This window comes from Trichosurus vulpecula, chromosome 1 (assembly GCF_011100635.1).
Source record: "Trichosurus vulpecula isolate mTriVul1 chromosome 1, mTriVul1.pri, whole genome shotgun sequence".
Lineage (NCBI taxonomy): Eukaryota > Metazoa > Chordata > Mammalia > Diprotodontia > Phalangeridae > Trichosurus > Trichosurus vulpecula.
This window is the reverse complement of record NC_050573.1, coordinates 213288379-213314484: the sequence shown is the minus strand read 5'-3', so window position 1 is coordinate 213314484 and position 26106 is coordinate 213288379. Positions and strand designations below refer to the sequence as shown.

The 26106-nt window shown below is 37.0% G+C and overlaps 1 protein-coding gene and 1 non-coding gene across 2 annotated transcripts; one reads left to right on the top strand and one right to left on the bottom strand.

Moving 5' to 3' along the window:
- Positions 1–9365: 9365 nt before the first annotated feature.
- On the bottom strand, positions 9366–9472 carry LOC118835143. Its single transcript, XR_005009477.1, has one exon. It is a non-coding gene; the product is annotated as a U6 spliceosomal RNA (small nuclear RNA).
- A 2753-nt stretch (positions 9473–12225) lies between these two features.
- LOC118850408 (heat shock cognate 71 kDa protein-like) lies at positions 12226–14231 on the top strand. Its single transcript, XM_036759777.1, has one exon. It carries the CDS (start codon positions 12291–12293, stop codon positions 14229–14231), a length of 1941 nt encoding a protein of 646 aa, XP_036615672.1. The 5' UTR covers positions 12226–12290.
- The last annotated feature ends 11875 nt before the right edge of the window (positions 14232–26106 follow it).

Below are 26106 nucleotides of genomic sequence, written 5' to 3'. Positions count from 1 at the left end.
AGTGGTGCTGAGGAGAGGGATGATCACTTCACAGCTCCTGTTTGCTTTAAACTTCCCAGCACTTAGTTTGCTTTTGCAGACACAGACCTTCACTGCTGACTCATGCTCAATTTGAGTTGACTTTGACTATACAAAGCCCATACTGTCCCAGCCTGACTTTCCTGCAGTTTGTTTCTTTTAAAAAAATAAGTCAAATCACAGCTGCCAAGTGTCACCATCTGCCAATAAAGACTTTCTTCACTGCAGGCTACTATAATACAAATGTGAGACCTAAAACATTAAAAAAAAAAACTGGGAGTGGTGTGAGTGATACAATTCTTGTATTTCATTCCATTTCTCTCTTCTTTTTTCTGTTTGGTTTGTCTCTTCTCCAACATTTCCTGAACAGCTAATGGGACTTGTTTATGGATATCTGGTATAGTGAATAGAGGGTTAGATTTGGAGTCAGGAGGTATTAGTTTCAAATCCCACTCCTGATACTTATTTTCTGGGCGACCTCAGGCATCGTCACTTAACCTCTCCAACTCAGTTTTCCACATCTGTAAAATGGAGGTAATAATACCTATACTATCTACCTCATTGGGTTGTTGTGAGGCATGAATGAGATATTATACACAAAGTGCTGTATACATGTCAGTCGTTATCATTCAGGATAGTCACAAACCTGTGCATATTAGAAGCAATTGGAGTATATAATTTGATCAGAATGGAGAACAACCAGGAAATATCCCTGAGGAGTTGACTGAAACTTTCTAGTGATTTAGGAGCTTAAGTGACTTACCCAAGGTAACAAGCATACCAAACTTCAGAAGACTGATTCAAACTCAAGTCTTTCTGGCTTTAAGCAGAACTTTTTATCTACTATGCCTTGCATCTCTATAACTATATAATATTTTTCTTTAGTGTTAGGTATTTTGTTCCTATAAATTTAGGAAAGACAACAATCAGAATAATGATTATTTCAAAGGAAATCTAATCTTCTCCATCATATTCTGAGGCATTATTTGTGATATTGGGCAAGTTACATAACCTTACTGGGTTTCAGTTTCTGCATCTATAAAATTAGAGTTTATGAATGTATAGTTGTATAGTTTATGAATGTGCTCTACAATTATGAATTTATGGACTCTATAGCAAATTTCTTATTTGTTTTACTCTGATTCATAAGACTTGAGGTTGAAGGGAACTTTGGAGGCTGTCTAGTCTGATTCCTCAGTTTGGAGATTAGGAAACAGAAAATTAACTGAATTAAGCAACATGCCTGAAATCATGCAAGGGGAAAATTGTAGAGCTGGAATTAAAACTCACATCTTCTGACTTTAAATCTGATGTTCTTTCAATTATAACATATTACATAGGTCTGACCTACAAAAAATAACAAAATCAGATTACATTTTTATTCAGGTTCATTCTTAGTTTAACTGATAAAAATGCTTTTTCCCTAGTGATTAATTATATATGTAGTTGACAAGATGGATAAATAGGCATCTTTCAAAATATGTTGATTTATTAAGTCAGCTGCACAATACATATAAATTTTCCAAGATTAGATTACCTTTCAAGTAAACATTGTCATGGTTATTTTAACTTCCTTTAAAAATGGATACATTTTCATTTGAGACTTAATGTGGTGTAGTACACAGTAAACAGATCCCAGAACCAGGTTCAAGTTCTTGTCTCTAATGCATATTTGTTTGTGAACTCCACAATCGATTATTTTGTATTATTTTTCATCAGATACAGGCTGAGATTTTAACATTTGAGTGAATTCTATTGGAAGGTTTTTTACTTTGCTTACTTTGTGGAGAGTGTTACATGTATCTTTTCCTTTCAGGTTTTTGTGAAATACTTTTATAAAGCAATAAAGAAAATATAAGCTATTCCCCAACGAGGATGATATTTGCTTGATATTATTTTTGTTGTTTTTTATAACTGATGATTCTGGGATAAACTAATTATACTTCTAGGGGTTCCAGTAATCAGCATTTGTAGAGATAGGTAGAACCGCTAAGCGGACTACCCTCTTATTCCTTACAATGACCTTTATTACATTCATATTTAATGTTTTTCATCATGTTATCTCAAATTACATAGCAAAAGAAACTTGCTTTGCATACGAGACTTTACAAATGCTGTTAATTATTATTATAAATATTAATGTATATTATAGAATTGGAAAATCTTTTCTCTTAGTGTAAAGGAATCAAATCTTTAAGTGGATTCCCATTATATGAGAACAATGAGGGAATTACAATGAATTTACAGGCAACATTTTGAATGAAATGAAAACAAAGATAAAACTGATGGTCTAAGCAAATTTGCTAAATATTGAGTGAGTAAAGGTTTTAAACATTGATGACATAAATCTGACTACTGCTTACAAAGTGTACATGTAAAAATGCAATTCCCTTAACCTTTTTGTGCTTTTTTTTTTCCAAAAAAAAGTGACTGGTAGGGAAAAATAGTAATGTCTAGCTTCAACCTACACTGTACATATTTTATATGTACTTTTTTGTGTGTCTCTTTCATTAGAATGTGAACTGCTTGAAAGCAGAAACCATGTTTTTGCCTTTCTTGTTATCCTTAGCACTTAGCACAGTACCAGGCACATAGGAAGCAATTAATGAAAGCTTATTGACTGACCAAGGGACTGTATGCCAAGTAAGCAGTAATAATAAAATGCATTGCACTTAAATTGTCACTGTGCACTTGCCTCATCAAAGATAGACTCCTCTGGGGGAGGATTAATATTTCACCTATTTGTTTATTGGGAGCTTAGCACTATAAAATTCAGTCCAAATCCATTCAACAAACATTTATTAAGCACCTATTTTATTTAAAGTGCTATACTAGGTGCTGAGGGACAAAATTCAAAGGAAAAAAATATGTCCCTGTACACATGGATCTTCTGTCTTTTAAATGTCTAAGAGATTGCATAGTCTAGTTTTTAAAAAGTGCTGGATTTGGAATGAGAAGACCAAGGCTTAATTCCTTCCTCTAGTGCTTACTGGTATTTTTTTTTAACTCAGAGTTCTGTGGTATTAGAAAGAGTTTTATTTTGTATTATTGTGATCATTATGAAAATTTTTCTCCTGGTTTTGTGCATTGTATTCTGTATCAGTTCTGACAAATCCTCTGAGATTTCTCTGAATCTGTATTTTTCATCATTTGTAATGGTATAATAATATTCCATTACATTCACATACCACAATTTCTTCAGCCATATTACAATTGAGATCTTGTGTCATGGCTTTCTCTAGGTAGGTATTTCTTTTTAATAATGTGGCCAATATTTAAAAGTTTGGTATAAATATGAGATCCAATATGGCAAAGTAAAAGGAGAATTAGATTTGAAAGTCAAGCCTGGTTTTAAATCACAGCTGTGTTGTGTAGTTTGGTATGATCATGAGCAGATAACTAGGAATCTCTGGGCTTCAGTTGTCTCATCTGGAAAATCTCATGTAAGAAATAACCCTTAACATGTCTTCTAGTACTAAGGCTATGGCTAGTATTCATCATCACTTAGTAATAGTTTTATCCTTGGTTCATTTCATTGATGGCTACCTCAGGAATTAAGTGAAAATCTGAGAAACACTACAAAAGCAACATAATATATTTAATAAATCACAGAGAATATTGTGAAAGTTTCAATTAGGCTACATTCTGAATTTTTAAGCAAAATGTAAGTTGTGTGTTCTTTTAGAAGAGAGGAATTTTTATTTTCTTTTTGATCAAAAATAATTTTAATGTGTGTTTTCTATTGGAAATATTTTTGAAAATGAGATCTACAAGCCCTAACTGTTCATTCTGCCTTTTATTTGAAACATGCATAGACATTTTCAGATAGCATTCAGGTTTTCTATTATATATGTCTTGTTATGTAGCCACATATAATTGGATTAGAATCAGAGGTTCCCAACATGGGCTATACCACCTCCTGGGGGAACTGGACTGATGGATAGGGGTGGTAGTAGCCTCAAGTGCAATTGGAGGGCATTAAATACAAATAAGAGGGTGGTGGAAAGGATAAGAGAAGAAAATTTTGCAAAACCTTTCCTACATGTTTAATTTGTCGTGTAACAGAGTTAAAGTCATAGTGATTACATTATTTTCCAAATAAACACACAAAATGCAAGTTATAACTAAGCAGTAGTCAAGTCTGCCAACAGGTCTTAATAAGCAATGTTGGCAGACAAGCATGGTGCATTGTTGGAAAGTCCAGCATGCATCAGCAGGAATATATGCTTCTAATGACTTGTCTAAAATATGATACTATACAGTTACATGATACAATATCACATCATCAAAATTTCAAAGCAGGAAAAAAAACATGAATTTACAATAAAAGTATTAAATTTAAGATGTGTGATTAAAAAATATATATCTCATTTTTTTTAAATGATGCAAATTAAAAAAACATGTTAAAGGGTTCAAGAAAGTAGATTTCTGGGAGGGCAATGAGTAATTTTTTTAAAAGGGGGCAGTAGGCCAGTAAGTTTGGTAACCTTTAACATAAAATCTGACCTTTCTCACTATTGTGAGCAGTAATGGACATGCCTTAAATACAAAGAGAACATTTGATGAAAAATCCTTATTTACACATGTCAAAACTCAAAAAAAAATTTCATTTTATTCACACTGAAGAAAACTTTGCAGCATATGCCACCTTAGATTAAATTTGTAAGTGGTCCATGATTCATTCCAAGCCCTTTTAGAAACAAACTGTACCTAAGATCCCCCTCAGTTTTTAATCCTGTTGTCAAAAATCATTTGATCCCTTATTGAAGGATTAACTGAGGATGTGAGCATAAATGAAATGTTTCTAACTTAAAAATCAAGTAGTCAAATATCTTCATTTTATAGATGGAGAAATAGGCATAGAAGGGTTAAAGAACTTTCCATAGATCATATGGATATGTTGTTTTGAAGTAGAATCCAAAACCAGGTCCAATATCTCTAAAACTAGTACCATTTTCATAACACTATCCTGCCCATTGGGACCAGAAATAATTCTGGGCCTATCTAGAAATTCTTGAGTAATTTTTCTTTTAAAAGCTAAAATCTCTCCTTACTCTCTGTAGTGTATATGTGTAAAGGTGCTGTTAAGCCAAAAGAGATGGTTGTGATTATAAAGTTCAGTCACCATTCCATCCACAATAAATTCATGAATAAAACATACTTGCATACTAACAAAAGAAATACATTACCATGTGTATATGTGTCTTAATTTGTTGAAATCCAATCTAGGTCCTCTTTCTCCAATGGCAACTTTACTGATGTACATTTATCATGTCCCTCACCTTGGTATCTCCCAATTGCTTTTATCAGCTGTTATTCATTGAGGACAGTGCAATGAGAAGAGAATCACCTGTTCTTTGAGTCTGTGCAAGGGAGATTATAGAAATTTCCACTTAGATTTGTAACTACATAGACCAGAAAGTATTAATTATACACCATATTTTCTTATAGACCTTTACTTTCCAAAGTAGACATTGCTCCCATTGGCTTCTGTAATGTTAAGCAGGGTGGGACTGTTTTTACTGTTTTCTCTTTTAGAATGCTAAGGTAATCAAGTGCCTTTGATTAAGTTTCACTAGGTGCAAAGCCCCATGCCCACACCCTTTTGCTGATTAGGTTGAAGCCTTCAGGCCCTAAGAAGGGTATATAAACTCAGAGGTTAGCATTTTGTTTGGGGCTCTCACCCAATTACTGTTGATGTGGACACTCTGGGTAGCCACTGGAGCTTTCTGGCTTTGAAAAAGCCCATGTTGGTGCTTCTCTTTTTAGTAACTATGTATGTCTTGATCAGACAAAGCTGTTTGTTGAATTGTGTTATTTGCTCTGTTCATATTGTCCCTGTTTGTAATTTCTGTTTGTATTTGCTCTGAAGTTCAGGGTGCTGGCTTTTCCCCCTGAACTAAGTGAATGATATATGTATGCTTGATTAAAATGACATTGTTAAACCCTTAAAGTTACTTTCCTTAGAAAAGCAGATCAAAGAATCTGTGCTGGCAGCTTTTCTATATGCTGGTGTTACTGGTCCTACACAGCCACAGTAGCTGCAAGTCACATAGTTGTTACAGCTTCCCAGTGTCACTCTCCACTCTCCATCTTCAGGGATTTACCAGCTTATACAAATTTTTCACCTCCAATAAATTATTCAATGTTTTTATCCATAAGAACTTCTGGAGATAAAGACACAAAAATAATCCTTGCCTTCAAGAACCTTACACTCTAATGGGAATACACAGAGAAAATGGAAAATAATCTCAGAGAGGAAGACTCTAGCAGTTAGGCAGACCTGGAAGGGATGCTGACAGAAGATGGAATATGAGCTGAGTCTTGAAGGAAGTCAGAAATATCAAGAGGCAGAGGTAAAAAGGGAGGACATTCCAAACATATTGTATGATGTTTCTGACTTCTAGATAAATCAACTAGACATTAATTGCATTTTAAAGATGAGGAAACTGTGGCCCAGGATTGCTCAAAGTCGTAAAGATAATATGACCAGAGACAGATTTGAGCCAGGTCTTCTGACTTCAAAGTAAGTGCTTTTCAAAGCCTCAGGTTTCTGTGAGTTTGTGAAAATAAAGAGAATAGGATAATTTGATTATGCCATTAAATCTGCAACACCTCAGAGGAGAAGGGACCCAATTTAGCAGATGATTAATGTTCAAATTTCCTTTCATCAAAAAATTTAATCTTTATCACGCTACATTAAAATGGTAAATGTGAGATGGTTTGAGTGGGAGAAGGATATAGTGACTAACAGTCTGGCATATTTTCACCATGTCTCAGAAAAGCCCCCCAAACCTTTGCCATTTGATCAATAGAGAGCATTGTTGGATTGAAAGCATACATAACACATACACACACACACACACACACACACACACACACACACATGCACACAGAGAGAAAAATAACTTGAAAAAAACCTATTTAATGAATAGTAGGACTTCTTAATGAGCAACATATCAACATATGGACTTCCTAGAGCGATATGAATATGTAGGTCCATTTACATTGAAATTAAAAAATTTTTAAATTACCCTAAATAGAGAGACACATATGCGTCTCTACACATCAATGAATTTCACTTTTTTTGTTATTCAAAGCCAGTGGAAAGAGTAGAAATTCTGACTTATGGTAGAGATTTGGGGATATTCAGGGGTAGAGAGTAAAGAAAGACTAAGAGAGATGAAGAACTGATGCCAAGGAGAGGAAATGATGTGGTGAGGCTTGTGCCCCAAGCAGCTACCTGGTTTTCTTAATCATTCTCAAAGAAAGAAGAGAAGAGAAATGTACATAGCTGGCCAGACATTCAGGAGGAAAAAAAGGAAAAGGCAATCAGATTTATAGTTGGAACTGGCAAGTAAAAAGAGAAAGTGACTACTGAATTTGCCTTATATATCCCACAATGTTTTTAAGTCCTTTAAGATTGAGTATTTGTGAGGCAATTCCATTCATAATCAATTCAACAGATATTTATTGTGTAATTATGCAGCTAGTATGTGCAAAGGAAACAGTTCCTGCCCAGAAGGAGTTTTCATTTCTAGAGTGAAGAACATGTAGATAAAATGATGTGATGCTCTTTTGCATTATAATGCATTTATTGGACTTTGTTTCATCTAACCTATTACAATATCGACTTGATTTTCCTTAATGGACTTTTGTATATGGGACTGTTTACTATTGTATTGGCTTGCAAATCTTTTGAGTTTAACTCTTTAATATTATATTATAATCATTTTGTATTTTCTATTGCTAAATGTAAAAGAAACACACTTTTTAAAGAGGCAAAAATAGATTACGTATATAGATAAGCAAATACTTATTTGAGGGGAGACTAAACATGAACTGATAAGGAAATCAGGAAAGATTTGATAAAGAATGCTGTAACTTAACTGAGCATTTTAAGGAGAAGAATGGAGAAGCAGGGTTTAAGAGAGAGTATAGTGAAGTTTGTGCATAAAATGGATGAATTAGAATAATATGTAATAAGTCTGGAAATGTATATTGGTGTCAGAGAGAAGGATTTTGAATGTCAGGATAAGTAGTTTGTATTTTATCCTGAAGGCCATAGGAAATTACTAGAGATTTTTAAGAAAGAAGGCCACATGGCCAAACCTCAAAGACCTTGTGGTCAAACCTCAGAGAAACTAGAAAGATTATTTTGCTAGCTATGGTGAAGTTAAGTTGAAGGGAGGAGAGAATAGAAATAGGGACATCAATTAGGAGGCGTTACAAGAGTCCAGGCAAGAAGTTACAGTACTTAAAACTAAGTTGATAAGTATGTGAATGGAGAGAATGAGACGGGTATGAGAGATGCTGGAGAGGTAGAAATGATCTGACTTGGCAACTTATTAACTATGAGACTGTGGAAGGATGAATGTTCAAGGATAACTCTAAATTCCTGAACCTGGGCTGTAGGAAAAAGAAACATGAGTTCTATTCCCAGAATCCAGGGAAGATTTTGAAGAAACTTAGGGCATAATTTCTTCCCTGCTACATAAAATACATCCCTGGAAATTACACTACCAAGGTAAGTGAACTTATCCACAGCATTCAAAACTTCTCCATTGGCTGCAACCAATCATCCCACATATGGATGGTGTGGTGGTGGCTGATGGAATGTTTTCTTGGTGTTATTTGTTAGGCCAAATTTAGCACAAGCAGTAGTTATTTGTTTGGCAAAAATTAGCACAAACAGCCGAGAATTGTTCCATACTTTGTTGCATCAGAGGCTGCATTAAGTGCACAATCATCTGCAAACAGAAAATCATGCACCAACACTCCATCCACTTTGGTCTTGGCTTGTGGCCCTTTTCAAGTTGAAGAATTTACCATCAGTGCTGTAGCTGACCTTGATTCTGTATTCATCCTCACTGAAAGCATTTGACAACATGGCTTAAAACATGTTAAAAAGTGTGGGAGCAAGCATACAGCCTTGATTCACTCCATTGGCGATTGGGAAGGCACAAGAGCATTGTCCATTATCCAGAACCCTGGGCAAGTATGCCATCAAGAAATTGACATACAATGCTGATGAGCTTCTCTGGGCAACCAAATTTTTTTTTTTGACAGCCACCATGTTTTTATTTTTTTTTTAATTTTTAAATGCAATTTATTTATTCAACATATTTGGTTTTCAGCATTGATTTTCACAACATTTTGAATTACAAATTTTCTCCCCATTTATACCCTCCCCCCGACTCCAAGATGGCCCATATTCTGGTTGCCCTGTTCCCCAGTCAGCCATCCCCTCTATCACCCCCTCCCCTCTCATCCCCTTTTCCCTTCCTTTCCTGCAGGGCAAGATAAATTTCTACGCCCCATTGCCTGTGTATCTTATTTTTTAGTTGAAAAATATGGAATGCTTCACGAATTTGCGTGTCATCCTTGCGCAGGGGCCATGCTAATCTTCTCTGTATCGTTCCAATTTTAGTATATGTGCTGCCGAAGCAAGCACTGGGCAACCAAATTTTGACATAATTTTTCATAAGTACTCATGACTGACAGTATCAAAGGTCTTGCTCAGATCTGCAAACATCATATACACACCTCTGTTCTGCTCCTGGCACTTCTCCTGGAGTTGTCAGGCAGCAAATACCATATAATGTGGTGTTTGCTACCACATAAAATAAACCCTGTAAAAAGCCTACCAAAATGCCAAATATACACCAATGACAACAGTAAAAATGAAAGAGCCCACCATAAGGAGAAAACAGGTAATAAGCAGGTGGAGTGAAGGATGATAAGATATCTGATTGCAAAGGTTTCTCAGTGTTTTCCTTTTGTAGGTAGTGTCCTAGGGAATAAGTGTGAAACACACAGCCAGCAGTAATTCCAACTGCTGCCTAAACCAGATTAAAGTCTAATTAGAAAATATTTACTAAAATAAATAAAAATACAATAGAAAATAGATAACTGTATCATGTGGTTTTGTAAGCAGCCAGCAGTGATAGTTATATATGAATTAGTACCCACCCATTTCTATTTGAGTTTGACGTAAATATCTTAAGGCATTCTTCCTCAAACCCTTTTTAGCTCTCTGGGATTATCCTTCATACTGGAGAAAGTCAACCTCAAAGAAAAGGATAAAGCCTTGAAGACTAGGACTTGTAAAAATGAAAAAAGACTATGCTGCCGTTCAGAGTCTGAAGTAGTATTCCAGTTGGTCAATTATTCAGTAATCATTTATTAAGCACTTACATTGTGCCAAGCATCGAACTTAGTGCTGAGAACACAACATAAAGCAGAAACACTATCCCTCTTCTCAAGGAGCTTACATTCTAATGGGGATGACAACACTCAAACTCTGTTGAGGCAATGAAACAAAAATGCTGAATTCAGAAAAGGAATATAAAGGAAGTGACCCAAGAATTATATTTCTGGAAAAAATACCATGAAAAAGGAAACCTGAATGCCATGCTTAAAGAAATCACACAGGAAAAGTACCTAGAAATATTTGAAGCAGAACGCAAAGTATATAGCAAGAAGAAAACTACAGAAGTATTGAGTTTAAGTAATTAAGAATGATCACAGTCAAAATTTAGAATTACTATGTCAAACAACAAATTTTGTAGACAGCAAGGAGAAAAATTTTCATATCCAAAGGACAATCAAAAAGAATAGCTCAGGGTTATTCCTTGTTTATATGAAAAATCAATGAGAAATTCAGACTGTGATTAGTCTAAGAAACAAAGGCAATCAATTATCACTTCAAAATTACATATTCTGCAAAGATAAGCCTAAGCATGAAAGAAAATGCTTGGACCTTCAGCACAAAAGGAAGCAGTTGAACCATTCTTCCAAAGAACCAGAAGTGAATATTCATTAAACAACTGAACAAAAAAAAAAGGAAAAAGTTAAATATTTTCAGATAACAATGAAATGAACTGATCACTATGAAATGAAATGTTTCTTTTCATGTGGCTAGGGCTAAATAAAACCACACATGTAATATGATGAGTCTTCTGGTTTGTTCTTTTTTAAATTTTCTTTAATAATAATAATGATGATGATGATGATGATGATGATGATGATGATGATGATGATAAAAACTTTAACCATTGAGAGACATTAAGAAATTAAAAGCATCATTGAGCTATGAAATATAAGAAAATATAAAGAAATGGTGGGGGAGGTGGAGCCAAGATGGTGACTAGAAAGCACAGACTTGCTTAAGCTCTCCCTCAAATAGCTCAAAACACCTGTAAAAAATGGCTCTGAACAAATTCTAGAGCTGAAGAACCCACAAAATAATGGAGGGAAGCAGGGCTCCAGCCCAGGACAGCCTGGATGGTCGTGGGAAAGTGTCAATCGCATGGTGCTGGGAGTGAAGCTCAGGCCAGCATGGGCTGCGCCAGGACACACCAGACCGGGAGACAGCCCCAAGCAGGCCTTAGGGCCATGAATCATTGAGCTGTGGCAGTTACCAGACTTCTCAACCCACAAAGGCCAAAGCCCATGGAGCAGGTCAGTGGGAAAAATGCTAGATCAGGTAGAAAGCGGTCCGGCCACCAGCCCTGGAGGTGCTGGTGCATGGTGGTAGCAGCAGCAGCAGAAAGCTCCTGTGGCTGCTTCCAGAGCTCCAGTGTCAGCTGCTTCCTGTGTCCCTGCCTCAAACAGTGGGAGGAATCAGGTGGCAGACCAGAGTGGGAGTGCAGCGCTTGCTATGCCCTGCTTGGACCTGGGTCACAATCCTGGTTGGCAGTTCTCAGGGGAAGAGGAGTGCTGCTGGTGCACAGCTTGAGGTGACAGTGGTGTAGAAGTAGCTCTGAAAACAGCAGCAAAGCCCCTAAAGTTTGGGACAAAGCACACTCTACTCTACAAGCAGTCATACCCTAACAAAAAGTTCAAAGGTCAAGCAGTTGGCTGGGAACATGGCCGGGCAGTGAAAAAAGATGCAGATTCAGACTCAGACTCAGACTCTAGAATCTTTATTTGGTGACAAAGAAGATCAAAACGTACAGCCAGAAGAAGTCAACAAAGTCAAAGAGACTACAACAAAACCCTCCAAGAAAAATATGAGTTGGTCTCAGGCCATGGAAGAGCTCAAAAAGGATTTGGAAAAGCAAGTAAGAGAAGTAGAGGAAAAATTGGGAAGAGAAATGAGAGAGATGCAAGAAAACCATGAAAAACAAGTCAATGACTTGCTAAAGGAGACCCCCAAAAATACTGAAGAAAATAACACCTTAAAAATAGGCTAACCCCACTCAGCGCAGCAGCAGCCCTTCTTTCTCCGCAGTGGTCGCCTACGACCCCCTCCCGACTCCCCAGCAACCATGTCGAAGGGACCCGCAGTTGGCATTGATCTTGGTACCACTTACTCCTGTGTGGGAGTCTTCCAACATGGGAAAGTGGAGATCATTGCTAATGACCAAGGAAACAGGACCACCCCAAGCTATGTTGCCTTCACCGACACTGAACGTCTAATCGGTGATGCTGCAAAGAATCAAGTTGCAATGAACCCCACCAACACAGTTTTTGATGCCAAACGTCTGATTGGTCGCAGATTTGATGATGCAGTTGTACAGTCAGACATGAAGCATTGGCCTTTCACGGTGGTGAATGACACAGGCAGGCCTAAGGTCCAAGTGGAGTACAAAGGGGAGACCAAAAGTTTCTATCCAGAAGAAGTATCTTCTATGGTCTTGACCAAGATGAAAGAAATTGCTGAAGCTTACCTTGGGAAGACTGTCACAAATGCTGTGGTCACAGTACCAGCCTACTTCAACGATTCCCAACGCCAGGCCACCAAAGATGCTGGAACCATCGCTGGTCTCAATGTGCTCCGAATCATCAATGAGCCAACTGCTGCTGCTATTGCTTATGGCTTGGACAAAAAGGTTGGTGCCGAGAGAAATGTGTTGATCTTTGACCTTGGAGGTGGTACTTTCAATGTCTCCATTCTTACCATTGAAGATGGCATCTTTGAGGTCAAGTCCACAGCTGGGGACACCCACTTGGGTGGAGAGGACTTTGACAACAGAATGGTCAACCATTTCATTGCCGAGTTCAAGCGAAAACACAAGAAGGACATCAGCGAGAACAAGAGGGCTGTTCGCCGTCTTCGCACCGCTTGCGAACGTGCTAAGCGTACCTTCTCTTCCAGTACCCAGGCCAGTATTGAGATTGACTCCCTCTATGAAGGTATCGACTTCTACACATCAATCACCCGAGCCCGTTTCAAAGAGCTGAATGCTGATCTCTTCCGTGGCACACTGGACCCTGTGGAAAAGGCCTTGAGAGATGCCAAGCTAGATAAATCACAGATTCATGACATCGTCCTGGTGGGTGGTTCTACTCGAATCCCCAAAATCCAGAAGCTTTTGCAAGATTTCTTCAATGGCAAAGAACTCAACAAGAGTATCAATCCTGATGAGGCTGTTGCTTATGGTGCAGCTGTCCAGGCTGCCATTTTGTCTGGAGATAAATCTGAGAATGTGCAGGACTTGCTGCTGTTGGATGTCACTCCTCTTTCCCTTGGAATTGAGACTGCTGGTGGAGTTATGACCGTTCTGATCAAACGTAATACCACCATCCCCACCAAGCAGACACAGACCTTTACCACCTATTCAGACAACCAGCCTGGTGTGCTTATTCAGGTTTATGAAGGTGAGAGAGCAATGACAAAGGACAACAACCTGCTTGGCAAATTTGAGCTCACAGGAATTCCTCCAGCACCCAGGGGTGTTCCTCAGATTGAAGTAACTTTTGACATTGATGCAAACGGCATCCTCAATGTTTCAGCTGTGGATAAGAGCACAGGCAAGGAGAACAAGATCACCATTACCAATGACAAAGGGCGTCTGAGCAAAGAAGACATTGAGCGCATGGTCCAGGAGGCTGAGAAATACAAGGCTGAGGATGAGAAGCAGAGAGACAAGGTGTCTTCTAAGAATTCTCTGGAGTCTTACGCTTTCAACATGAAGGCCACCGTAGAGGATGAGAAACTGCAAGGCAAGATTGGGGATGAAGACAAACAGAAGATCCTTGACAAATGTAATGAAATAATCAACTGGCTGGATAAGAACCAGACTGCTGAGAAGGAAGAATTTGAGCATCAGCAGAAAGAATTGGAGAAGGTCTGCAACCCCATCATTACTAAGCTGGACCAGGGTGCAGGGGGCATGCCAGGAGGCACGCCTGGTGGGTTCCCAGGGGGTGGAGCAGCCCCATCTGGAGGTGCTTCTTCTGGACCCATCATTGAAGAGGTCGACTAGACACACCAGAAGAAAGAGCATTCCACGCAGCTTTCCAAAAATTGAAGGACTCAAATTTGTAGCCAAGGCAGTAGCAGTTTAACATTTAAGCTACTGTGTAAATCTGGGCATTCTGAATACTTGAATGTGTGCAGAGGGAGAGAAGTGAACAACATTGCACTTTATCAGTACTGTAAACAAGTGGAAATGCAATTCTTGTCCTGGAGAATAAAAAATCTATTTAAATTGGCACCATAAAAAAAAAATAGGCTAACCCAAATGGCAAAAGAGCTCCAAAAAGCCAATGAGGAGAAGAATGCCTTGAAAGGCACAATTAGCCAAATGAAAAAAGAGATCCAAAAGACCACAGAAGAAAATATTACCTTAAAAATTAGATTGGAGCAAGTGGAAGCTAGTGAATTTAGGAGAAATCAAGATATTATAAAACAGAACCAAAGGAATGAAAAAATGGAAGACAATGTGAAATATCTCATTGAAAAACTGATGACCTAGAGAATAGATCCAGGAGAGATAATTAAAAAATTATTGGACTACCTGAAAGCCATGATCAAAAAAAGAGCTTAGATATCATCTTTCAAGAAATTATCATGGAGAACTGCCCTGATATTCTAGAGCAGAGGCTAAAATAGAAACTGAAAGAATCCAGCAATTGCCTCTTGAAAAAGAGCCCAAAAAGAAAACTCCTAGGAATATTGTGGCCAAATTCCAGAGTTCCCAGGTCAAGGAGAAAATACTGCAAGCAGCCAGAAAGAAACAATTTGAGTATTGTGGAAACACAATCAGGAAAACACAAGATCTAGCAGCTTATACATTAAGGGATTGAAGGGCTTGGAATATGATATTCTGGAGGTCAAAGGAGCTAGGATTAAAACCAAGAATCACCTACCCAGCAAAACTAAGTATAATGCTCCAAGGCAAAATATGAACTTTCAATAAAATAGAGGACTTTCAAGCTTTCTCAGTGAAAAGACCATAGCTGAATAGAAAATTTGACTTTCAAACAGAAGAATCAAGAGAAGCATGAAAAGGTAAACAAGAAAGAGAAATCATAAGGGACTTAATAAAGTTGAAGTATTTTGTTTACATTCCTACATGGAAAGATGACGTGTGTAATTCATGAGACCTTTCTCAGTATTAGGGTAGTTGAAGGGAATATACATATATATGTATATATAGAGGGGGGGAGAGAGGGGGGGCACAGGTTGAGTTGAATATGAAGGGATAATATCAAAAAAAATCAAATTAAGGGATGAGAGAGGATTATATTGAGAGAGGGAGAAAGGGAGAGATAGACAGTAAGTGGCAAGAAAAAACAGTTCTGTGGGGTGAGAGGAAATGAGTGAATCTTGCTCTCTTCAGATTTGACTTGAGGAGGGAATAACATACACACTCAATTGGGTATCTTACTTCACAGGATAGTAAAGGGAAGGGGATAAAAAGGAAGGATGATAGAAGAGAGGGGAGATGGGTGAGTAGGTAATCAAGAGCAAACACTTTTGAAAAGGGACAGGGTCAAGGGAGAAAATTGAATAAAGGGGGACAGGAAAGGATGGAGGGAAATATAGCTAGTCTTTCAGAACATGAGTATTGTAGAAGTGTTTTACATAATGATACATGTGTGGCCTGTGTTGAATTGCTTGCCTTCTTGTGGAGGGTTGGTGGGAAGGGATGAGGGGAGAGAATTTGGAACTCAAAGTTTCAAAATCAGATACTCAAAAGAAAAAATTGTTTTTGCATGAAACTGAGAAATAAGATATATAGGGAATGGAGCATAGAAATCTATCCTGCCCTACAAGAATGTGAGGGGAAAGGGGATGAGGGAGGAGTGGGGTGACAGAAGGGAGGGGTGACTGGGGAATGGGGCAATCAGAATATATGCCATCTTGGAGTGAGGGAGAGGGTAGAAATGGGGAGAAAATTTGTAACTCAAAATCTTGTGGAAATCAATGTTGAAAACTAAAATATTAAATAAATAAAAAATATTTAAAAATATAAATAAGGAAATTAGAAGGGATATTAGAGGAAGAATAGGATTAATATTTTGGGGACAAAAAAATTCTCATTCCTTCATTAGTAAATCAATATTACCTGTAATGAGATAATATTAAAGGATTCCTTTCAGTGGAGAGAGAAAGCAGAATAGGGAGGCTCAGAAAAAAAAAAAAAACTGGTCAAGATTTAAGAAGAAAGGTGGATGGAAGGTATTCAGTTTCTCCCCCTACCTTTGGAATCCTAGAAAGCAAGCAAAGACTTTTGGGAGTAGAGATGGGGACAGATCTCAGGGGGAAAAGTTGGAAATTGTTGTCTATCATACCAAAACAGGGCTGTCATAAAGAAAATACTTTATCAACTTTATGGACTACATAAACATAAGTAGTTTATTATTTTATGTGAAAGTGTTTTGAAAATTATAGCGCTTTGTGCCTTCATTAAGAAGCGTTTAATGAGTGGAGCAATGAAAATTGAGAATTGCTTTTCCTATAAATTCACTATTTGATTACCAAATTGTTCCCTAGATTTAGACATGGTATTTTCAATTGCTTCTCAAGACATCTACAATTTAACTATGAAACATGTTGCTGGCATTTCTTAGGATGTTTCACTTTGATGAGATAAGTAATCAAAGGCTAAAACTATCTCAGTAAAACCCATTGTCCTAGAAAAATACCTATAACTAATGCCCTGAAGAAGACAATGACATTATCAAAGCACAGGAATGAAAAACAGTTTTGGCAGCAGCAAAGAAGCTTCACTCTATTGGACTATTGAAAAAAGTTCAGAAAAGCAAAGGAATAAGATAATTCAATAAGTGCAGTCAATCACTAAGCATTTATTAGGCTCCTATAATGTACCAGGCACTATGCTAAGCACTAAAGATACAAAGAAAGGCAAAAGTCAGTCCCTGCTCTCAAAGAGCTCAGAGTCTAGTGGAGAATACAACATGAGGACAATTATGTACAAACAATATATAATGGAGATGGTTAATAAAGGGAAGATGTTAGTATTAAGAGGAATGGGGAAAAGCTTCTTGTGGAAGGTGGAATTTTAGTTGGAATCTGGAAACTTGAGAAATCAGGAGGTTGAGATGAGGAGAGAGAGAATTCCAGTAGCTTGAATTTTTATAGGATTTTTGTTTCCAAAGAGTTTTAATATCCTTGCTCTCAACTGATTCTTATGCTAATCTTGTCTATAAGTATAACAGTATAGTATTATTACTTCTTGTGTATAGATGAACAGATTAACATTCAAAGCAAAAATCAAGGGAGGGGAACCTGTTACCTGGAGGCCATGTCTGCCCTTCTAGGTCCTTGAGTGTGACCTTTTGATGGAGTCCAAGTTTTACAGAACAAATCCTTTTATTAAGGGATTTGTTCTGTTTAGTTTGGATTCAGTCAAAGCGCTACACTTGAGGACCTAGAAAGCCATATGTGACCTTGAGGCCATAGGCTCCCCACTTCTGAATTAAGTGAATAGTAAAAGTTCAGGTGTCAAAACAGAAATAGAATTGGGAGAGATCTCAGTGATCTTCTAATTCAACTTCCTCTTTTTATTGATGGTAAGTATTGGAGCCAGAACTAGAGTCGTACTTTCTGATTCTTGGTAATTAAGTTAATAAATCAAATCACCAGTCCCATATAAAGTAAATGTTAAAATGCTATGCCCTCATTCCTTAAATAGGTGAGAACAGTTCTCTATTAAATCAATAAGTCATAGGCTTTAGACTAATGGTGAATGAACCCTTTATCAATTAAGATACCATTGCACGAGCTGGAGTGACTTCACACAGAAAGTATGTTAGGACTGGTGAAAGAAACTTTGTTACACCCTATGAGTCATCTATAAGTCATCTTTTGGTTTGGAACCAACGATTCAAGAGTGTCAAACAATTTAGTCGTGGAAGCCAGTAGCCAAGATCCTGAGAAGGGATCAGTTGTCAGGGGGAGAGGAAGAAAGGAGGAGAGAGAAAAGTATCTCAGCTTCAATATGAGTCTCTTCCACCCCCTCCTCTTGACTAAAAGAGAGCTTGTGACTTTGGGAGGGTCAGAAGATTTGAGCTTTTCTGAACTTAAAACCTCATCCATTCAAGAAGCTTGTACTTCTGCTGAGGAGAGGTGAGTGTAACAACAATCCTACGTGCGGCTACTGTGGCTGTGTAAGACCAATAAAACCAGCACACAAGAGGGCTGCTAGCATAGGTTCTTTGATCTGCTTTCCTAAGGAAAGCAACTTTAAGGGGTTTACAATCTCACTTTAATTAAACATACATATATCATTCACTTAATTCAGGGGGAAAAGTCAGCTCCCTGAACTTCAGAGAAAACACAAACAGAAATTACAAGCAGAAATTATATAAACAGTAAAATAACACAAATCAGCAGACAGGCTTCTAGCTGTCTGTCCAAGACATTACATATATCAGGGCTGCCCAACCTTAGGTTTTTATTGAAACAATAGACAATATATTATGATTTGCCATGTTAGTGAGAGCTCTGCAGTAGCTCAGCTTCATTTACTAAAGCATTGATGTAAATTTCTATGTTTGTAGGCAGGCCACATAAATTGCACTGCGGGCTGCATGTGGCCCATTGGCTGCATTTTGGACAGCCCTGACGTACATAATTACCAGAGAGGGAAGCACCAACATCTGAGTTTTTCAAAGTCAGGGAGTCCCAGCAACTACCCAGAGTTAATCTGGTCAAATCACACAACACTCTTCCAGTGAGCGAGCCCCAAGCAAAATGCTAACCTCAGAGTATGTATACACTTCTTCAGGGTCAGAGGGTGTCATGACCATGTGACTCAAATCCATGTGACCTAAGCCTTCCCTTGACTTAAGCAGGTCATCAAAGACTCCTGATTCTATCAAATACTCTTGATTGAAACAAAGGCACTTGATTGCCTTAGTACTGAAAAGCACTCCAAAACAAGACAACAAAAAGTCTCACTTTACTTGCCATTACAGTAAGGTACGCACACAGAAAACAAATAGAATATTATATACATAATGGTTTGTGATTAATAGCTAAATTAAACTTATCAAGTGCCAATAACATGTAGGAAAATAGTCAGGGAACCTATGACTTCTAAAGTGGTCAGTAATTTGACTATAAGAACTTATATGCATGACTACAAAAATGCAAATTAAGTTAAGATTAATAGAGTGAGTGATGATGATGATACCCTGGATTGTTAGAAACCACTTTTATCAGTGCCTTGGAGGAAGACATAAATGACATGTTGTTCTCTTAGATGACACAAAATTACAGAGGTTAATTGATATATTAAGTGTCAGAAGCATTATCCAGGCAAACTCCAATAGGTTAGAATGATGGGAAAAATCTAATAAGACAGAATGTAATAAGGACAAATGTAAAAAGCCTTAAATTTTGTTTTTAAAAATATGTAACTATGAAGGAAAAGATAGAGCAGAGAGGTAGGAACCAATAAATGATGCAATTGAGACCTGGTGGAATGTCAGTCATGTAAATTAAACCCCCCCAAAAAATTAATGTGACCTCACATATTAATAGAAGCATAGAAGGCAAAATGAGGAAGTTTATATCCCTGATGAATGCTATCTTGGTTTAGACCATTACTGGCATATGACTTTCAGTTCTGGGCACCGTATTTTTGATAATTTAAGTATGTTCAGAGGACAGTGATTAGTACTGCAGAGGTACTTAAAACTATAACATGAGAGGATGGGTGGGAGAAAATGAGGATGTTTTTCTGAAGTGCTTCTGGGAAAGCCACTTAACTTCTCTGATTTGGGCAACTAAATCTGTATGAGTATAAATTAGAGAAGTGTTGGGATTTGAGTGGCTAAAGGGAGTGCTCCCACCAGGAGTTTCCATAGCTACAAAAGGATGCATTTGCAAGGCTGTTGTTTGGAAGGGGATTAGGCTTGCTCTGGTTGGTCCCAGAGATAATTAGGAAAAATTGGTAGCAATTCCAGAGGCAGATTTTAGTTCAATATAAAAGAAACATTCCTAACAACTCAAGATGTCCCAAAGTGGAATTGACTTCCTTGTGATGTAGTACAAAAATGTCATAATTGGCAGATCCTTGTCTTGTGCAAGTGGCAAATTGGCCATATGCCTTGCTTTTCTCTTCTCCATCCCTATCTTGAGGTAATTTGAGTACTTTTTAACATCTCCATTCCAAGAGTGTATTTGAGAAGGAAAGAAATAATCGAAATAAAGGTTAAATTCAAAAGTTTGTACAAGGAGGTTCTGAATTTCACCTATGAATTCCACTTATTCCTAGTGAAAATAGAAAATTTCACTGAGAATTGTATAAAATGGCTCAGAAGGAATGCAATATTTATATTACGATAGATAAAATATGTACAGGCATTTTAATATATCCAAGTTGACAGAAGCCAACATGTTGGAAAAAAAATGGATGTTCTCTCATGAATTCACAAAAGGTAATTTATGAGTTAAATAATCTTTTTTAAGTTTCTGTAGTTTTTAATGAAAAACATGCCAAAGAATGACAAAAAAATTTGCTGCCTTAGAGAGAAATGCATTCTTTATCAAAGATAATTTTCTTTTATTGGAATTTCTTCACAATGGATTAATTGAACCATACAAATCAGGTTTCTAATGCTAATAAGCTTGTTTAAGCAAAAGGGCTAATGGGATTCCTTCATTTGCTTGCAGATTTTCAGACGTTGCTGGTTGGTTTTCAAGAAAGCATCCAGCAAAGGACCCAGAAGGCTCGAAAAATTTCCAGATGAAAAGGCAGCTTATTTCAGAAACTTTCATAAGGTAAGTCATAGTTTTCTGAGGCCATTGGGAATAATTGAACCTTTGACAACAACTGGTGGAGAAATTTCTTTTGATAGATGAAATCTGCAGAGGCAAAAATACCATCACCAGGATAAAATGTCCCCATTCCGATAAAGTGTAAAAGTTATTTTTCCCCTTTACTTTAATCATCTGGTCTGAATGCCAATAGTATCTTTGGAAAAATGAAAGACCTACTTTTATTGCTACTTTGCAAAATGAGATGACTCATCAGTGGACCAGATCATTTGTAAAGGTGCTAAGTAGGCACATTTCTTCTGTTCAGGTTAATTGTGAATTTGTTACTTTGGTTTTAACTGTAAGCAGTGCTTGAGCTCTGCAATACTTTTAGCAATATTCTTAATATGATGAGGACTCTATTTCTTCCTCCCATCATTTTTCCTGTATCAACTTTTATGAATATTTACTAAACTCACATCATAGACTGTCACTGTCACAGTGACATAAAATCCTCTCTAGTCACTTCAGTGATCTGGTGTGTAGCTCATTAGCCTGGGTACCACTCCCCTTTTGTTTTTGTCATTCTTTGGGAAGATGGCCCTATCATTGACAATTAGAGTTGATATCTTTTTACTTCAAAAACTTCCATCGCATATAGCAAGGTATTAGAGTTCAGTGCCCTCTCTTACACAGCAATTAAAAACCTGTAGCTAGGGCAAATATTGAGTTGCTAAGTGGTGCAGTACATAGAGTACTAGGCCTGGAGTCAGGAGATCCTTACTAGCTGTGTCATCCTGGGCAAGTCTCCTAACCTTGTTTGCCTTGGTTTCCTCAACTGTAAAATGAACTGGAGAAGGAAATGGCATACCACTCCAGTTTCTTTACCCAGGAAACCCTGTATGGGGTCACAAGGTGTCAGGCACAACTGAAATGACTTACAACAACTTTCAAACAGTAGATAACCTGTAGAAAGTTTGCTTCTGAGTAGCACTTTAGACAATTGTTATAGGTAGTCTTCCTGTCCCTGTATGTACCTTAACTTCTCCCTTTCTTCTCCTATTTCTTCTCTCTTATATTCTCTTCTGTTCCTTTCTGTTTTTCTTCTTCATTTTTTCTCCTAATTTTAAACTAAAAGTATTGTACACAAGCATTGCTAACCTCTAATAGTGATACATGGGGCTACAAAATGACTTATCCTTGGTCTAGACTAGAGTCTGCTTGATTGGAAATCACTAGCAGTATTCTTGGCTGTCAGTCAATGAACAAACCTTACCACTGAGTTACTCTGTAAATAGCCAATAAGTCTGATTGGCTGAAGGCCAATATTCTGAGCTTGGATGATGAATACAAAATTCATACAAGTAAGCTATGAATAAACAATGCTCGCAACAAAGATACACATGTGTTTGGTTTTGTTTTTCTGTTTCTCCCTAGCATGTTGTCAATGGGTAGTAAGAGAAGATTAGAACCAATAGAGATAATTTTAATGACATAGTTTCTTAATAGAAGGTAATGGCATAGATTTCATTGACTTTCAAGCAAGGTTCCCCAAAGCAACTTAATAACTGGAATCATTACACACAGCCCCTAAAATAATATTTTTATCATGTCAGGATTATGAAGATTAATGTTTTATTATTGCAACTTACTCCTGATAACCCAGAGTGGACTAATTTAGTTTGCAAGTGATTTAGGAAACCCTAAGGAATTTTAATTTATTCTGACTGCTATGATCAATTGTGAAGGAAAACACTAATGTTAAACCAGTTCTTCCATGTTAAACAGTGGAACATGAGTCCTCATGGAGAACAAACATTAGGGGCTAATTCAGGAGAATAGTTAACTGGGATTTTTTTTGCCCTTTTAAGAAATAGTGGGGGATTTTTAATTTTACATTGAAAAGTAACATATTGTGGTGGATAAAGATAAATCCAACTTTAAAGTCTCACTCCTTACACATAAAGTTTATGTGACTTCATCAAGTCACTTAATGCCCCAGGCAACTTTCAAAGATTATAAATTTCAGAGCTCAAGACATTGGCATGGGTAGAGGAGATTTTTGCACCAATAGTTCCCTATATAAATGAAATCATGGTCCAAGCAAAAACATTAACTATATGTGGACAATACAGATAGATACATATATACATGCATACATGCATGCATACATATATACACATACGTAGGCACATAAATACATAGATATACAAAAATCTATGTTCAGGGTTTTTTTAAGTTTTGCTTTTTATCATTTTTGTCTGCCCTGATCCACAATAATAGCGTCAACATCAACCACCCATGAATTTAAAATTTTTATGCCTTTTGGTTTCTCTTACCTGAACCTGGCTGAATCTCACCTATTTCTTTTCTCTTCATAAGAAAAAGAATAACTTGTGTTTGTGAAAAGGTTAATGCTGGCAGAAAACTCTACTTCCACAATCTCATTAGACAACCTTTACAACAATTCAATGAACTGGGTAATGTATTATTGCCCTTACTTTACAGATGAGAAAATCTAATCTCAGAGAAATGTAATGACTTACCCACAAGTATCTACTAACATGCAAAGCCAGGGTCAAAACAGTTTATCTGACTACTAGGCCTTTATTCATTATGCTAAACTCTACAGACTTACATGCTCTAAGAGGCATAGTTGGTACTATGTTCCTCATCCTTCGCACAGCTTTACTTTTCTCCTTCCTCAGTATCTTATGTCTCTCATCCGCTTGCCTTAAAATGATGTACAATGAATCTCCTCCTAAAATAGGCACCAAACTACTTATTCCAAGTCAAACAATGCATTTACACAAGTCTCATAGTAAAGTAGTAAACAGTACTTTTAAGTGATATTTGACTGGGTTTGAAAGAAGGCACCAATACAATGGAGACTTTAACACTTCTGAAAACAAACTTCAAAACTATCAAGAGAAATATTAAATTTACATTGCTGAAAGGAGAGTCTCCAATTTGATATGCTTCCTAAAGGCAAGAATGTGTAATGCCAGTTAGCAATGTAAAGCCTTCAGATCCCAGCAAGGTTTTATCTTCCATAAGGAAGACAGTTCTTTCAAATGATCCTTATAAATCATGTTCTCTGGAACTTTTACCACTCAGACTTCCCTCTTCTGGATATTACACAAAAAGGCAGTAGAATTCTTCCTATTTATTTTATTGCTTAGATTGAAAACTATTAAGGAACAAGGATATTTGTCATTAACTAGATTAAGCAAATCATTTAAGTCATTTAACTCTCTAGGCCTCAATTTTCTCACCTATAAGATGAGAGTATATGCTTCCATGCTCTCTAAGGTCTTTTAGAGTTCTAATATTTCTAATATTCTGTAATTTCTTAACACATCATTTTGGAAAAGAATTTATTATTAAGTGAGTCTGTCATGGTTTCTGTACAAAAAGCATCAGTCTGTGAAGTGTATTACACCAGACTTGAGATATCTATCTATCTATCTATCTATATACATATATATACACACATACACATATATATATATACGTATGTGTGTGTACATATGAGTTGAAAGCCTTTTGTCTATTTTAGTGTGGAATGCAAATTGTCATTGATCATGACGATGAGGCAGCATGGTGGCACAGAAACTAGAGGATTAGCCCTGGAATCATTGGGAAGACATGGGCTTGAACCATGCTTCAGACACTTAGTAGAGCCAAGTTACTTAACTTCTCTGTGTCTCAGCTTCCTCAACTTTAGTCTCTAAGGTCAATACCATCTCTGAATCTATGTTCCTATGATTTTGTTATCTCAAACTTGGATCATCTAGAGAGCTTTTCAGTGAGCTATCCTACTTCATACATACTCTGTTCCAGTTAAAATATCTTTCCATGTTGGAAAAGATTTCCATCCTCACCTCTGCCTCGTAGAATTTCTATCTTCCTTCAAGTTAGCTCCATTAACACCTGCATGAGGCCTTTCAGTATTTCCCCATCACTAGTTATTAGCATTCTCTTTCTTAAAATGACTTTTTATATACTTTGGATTTACTTAACTGTATACATCCCATGTGACCTCAATATCTTTATGGTAGGAACTTTTTTCTTTTTATCCCCAGTACACCTTTAATCAGTCAGTAAACAAATATTTACTGTACCATGTATGAGATAATGTTCTAGGTGCTGATCATACAAGACTGGCCTTCCAACTGTGATTTTGTAATTCCATGATTCTTTTTCTTCACCCATTGTTATATTATGAATGGCTAGGATTTTTCCAGAATCCATGCCCCAAATTCCAGGAGTTTGGCAGGACTTAAAGATTGTCTAGTCCTCTTCTATTTTTTTTATGTTTAGTACTGAATTATTTGTTTTCCTTTTAAAATTATTATTAAAGATAAAATCTCACTCTAAAAAAGATTGTCTTTGTAGATTGAATGATTTGATCTTGAGATAAGTTTTCCTGAAAGTAGTAAATTAATCCCCACAAATTAAAGTTTATCATCATAAAGGACCAATACATATGCCTATGGTAGGCATGAACAATGTATTGTACATCACAAACAAGTGTTGTTAGGAAGAAGTCATATAAGGGATATGTATCTGTAAAAGAAGATGGGCCAGTCACAAAGGGGAAGTGAAGAATGACCAATTGATTATCTGTGTGCTCAGCTGGCATTCAAACAATGTCAAGACGAAGAGAGGAAGGCACCCAGCCCATTGGGAAGACATGCCTGAGGGCGGTAATCTATGCCTCTGGAAGGAATGACTACATCTTTGTGACCATAGATCCATTGTAGAATTGGAATAATCATTTTTTCCTATTCTGGTTAAATTGCAGCCCAATTTATAAGAAAAACTCTACACATGAAGCCTTGCAAGACATGTTCTATCCATAGACAGAAGACCTGGGCTTCCAAGATTAAGGAAACAACTTTTCTAACAATTGTGGTGGAAAATATGCGCAGATCTTTCAATAGCACCTCTACTTAATGTTGCTAGATATGAACTTGAAGGAATTAGAGAAAAGATTCCTTGCTCAAAAAAAGTTGCTCTTTTCTGTATCCTTATTCCAGCAGTATAATAAACCTCCAATTTCTTGATTTCAAGGATCTGGCAAAAACTTCTAATTTTCAAAATGACATGCCATTCAATTGAAT

Excerpts from the sequence above, each read along its gene's own strand:
- LOC118850408 (XM_036759777.1), top strand. The coding sequence starts at position 12,291 with ATGTCGAAGGGACCCGCAGTTGGCATTGATCTTGGTACCACTTACTCC.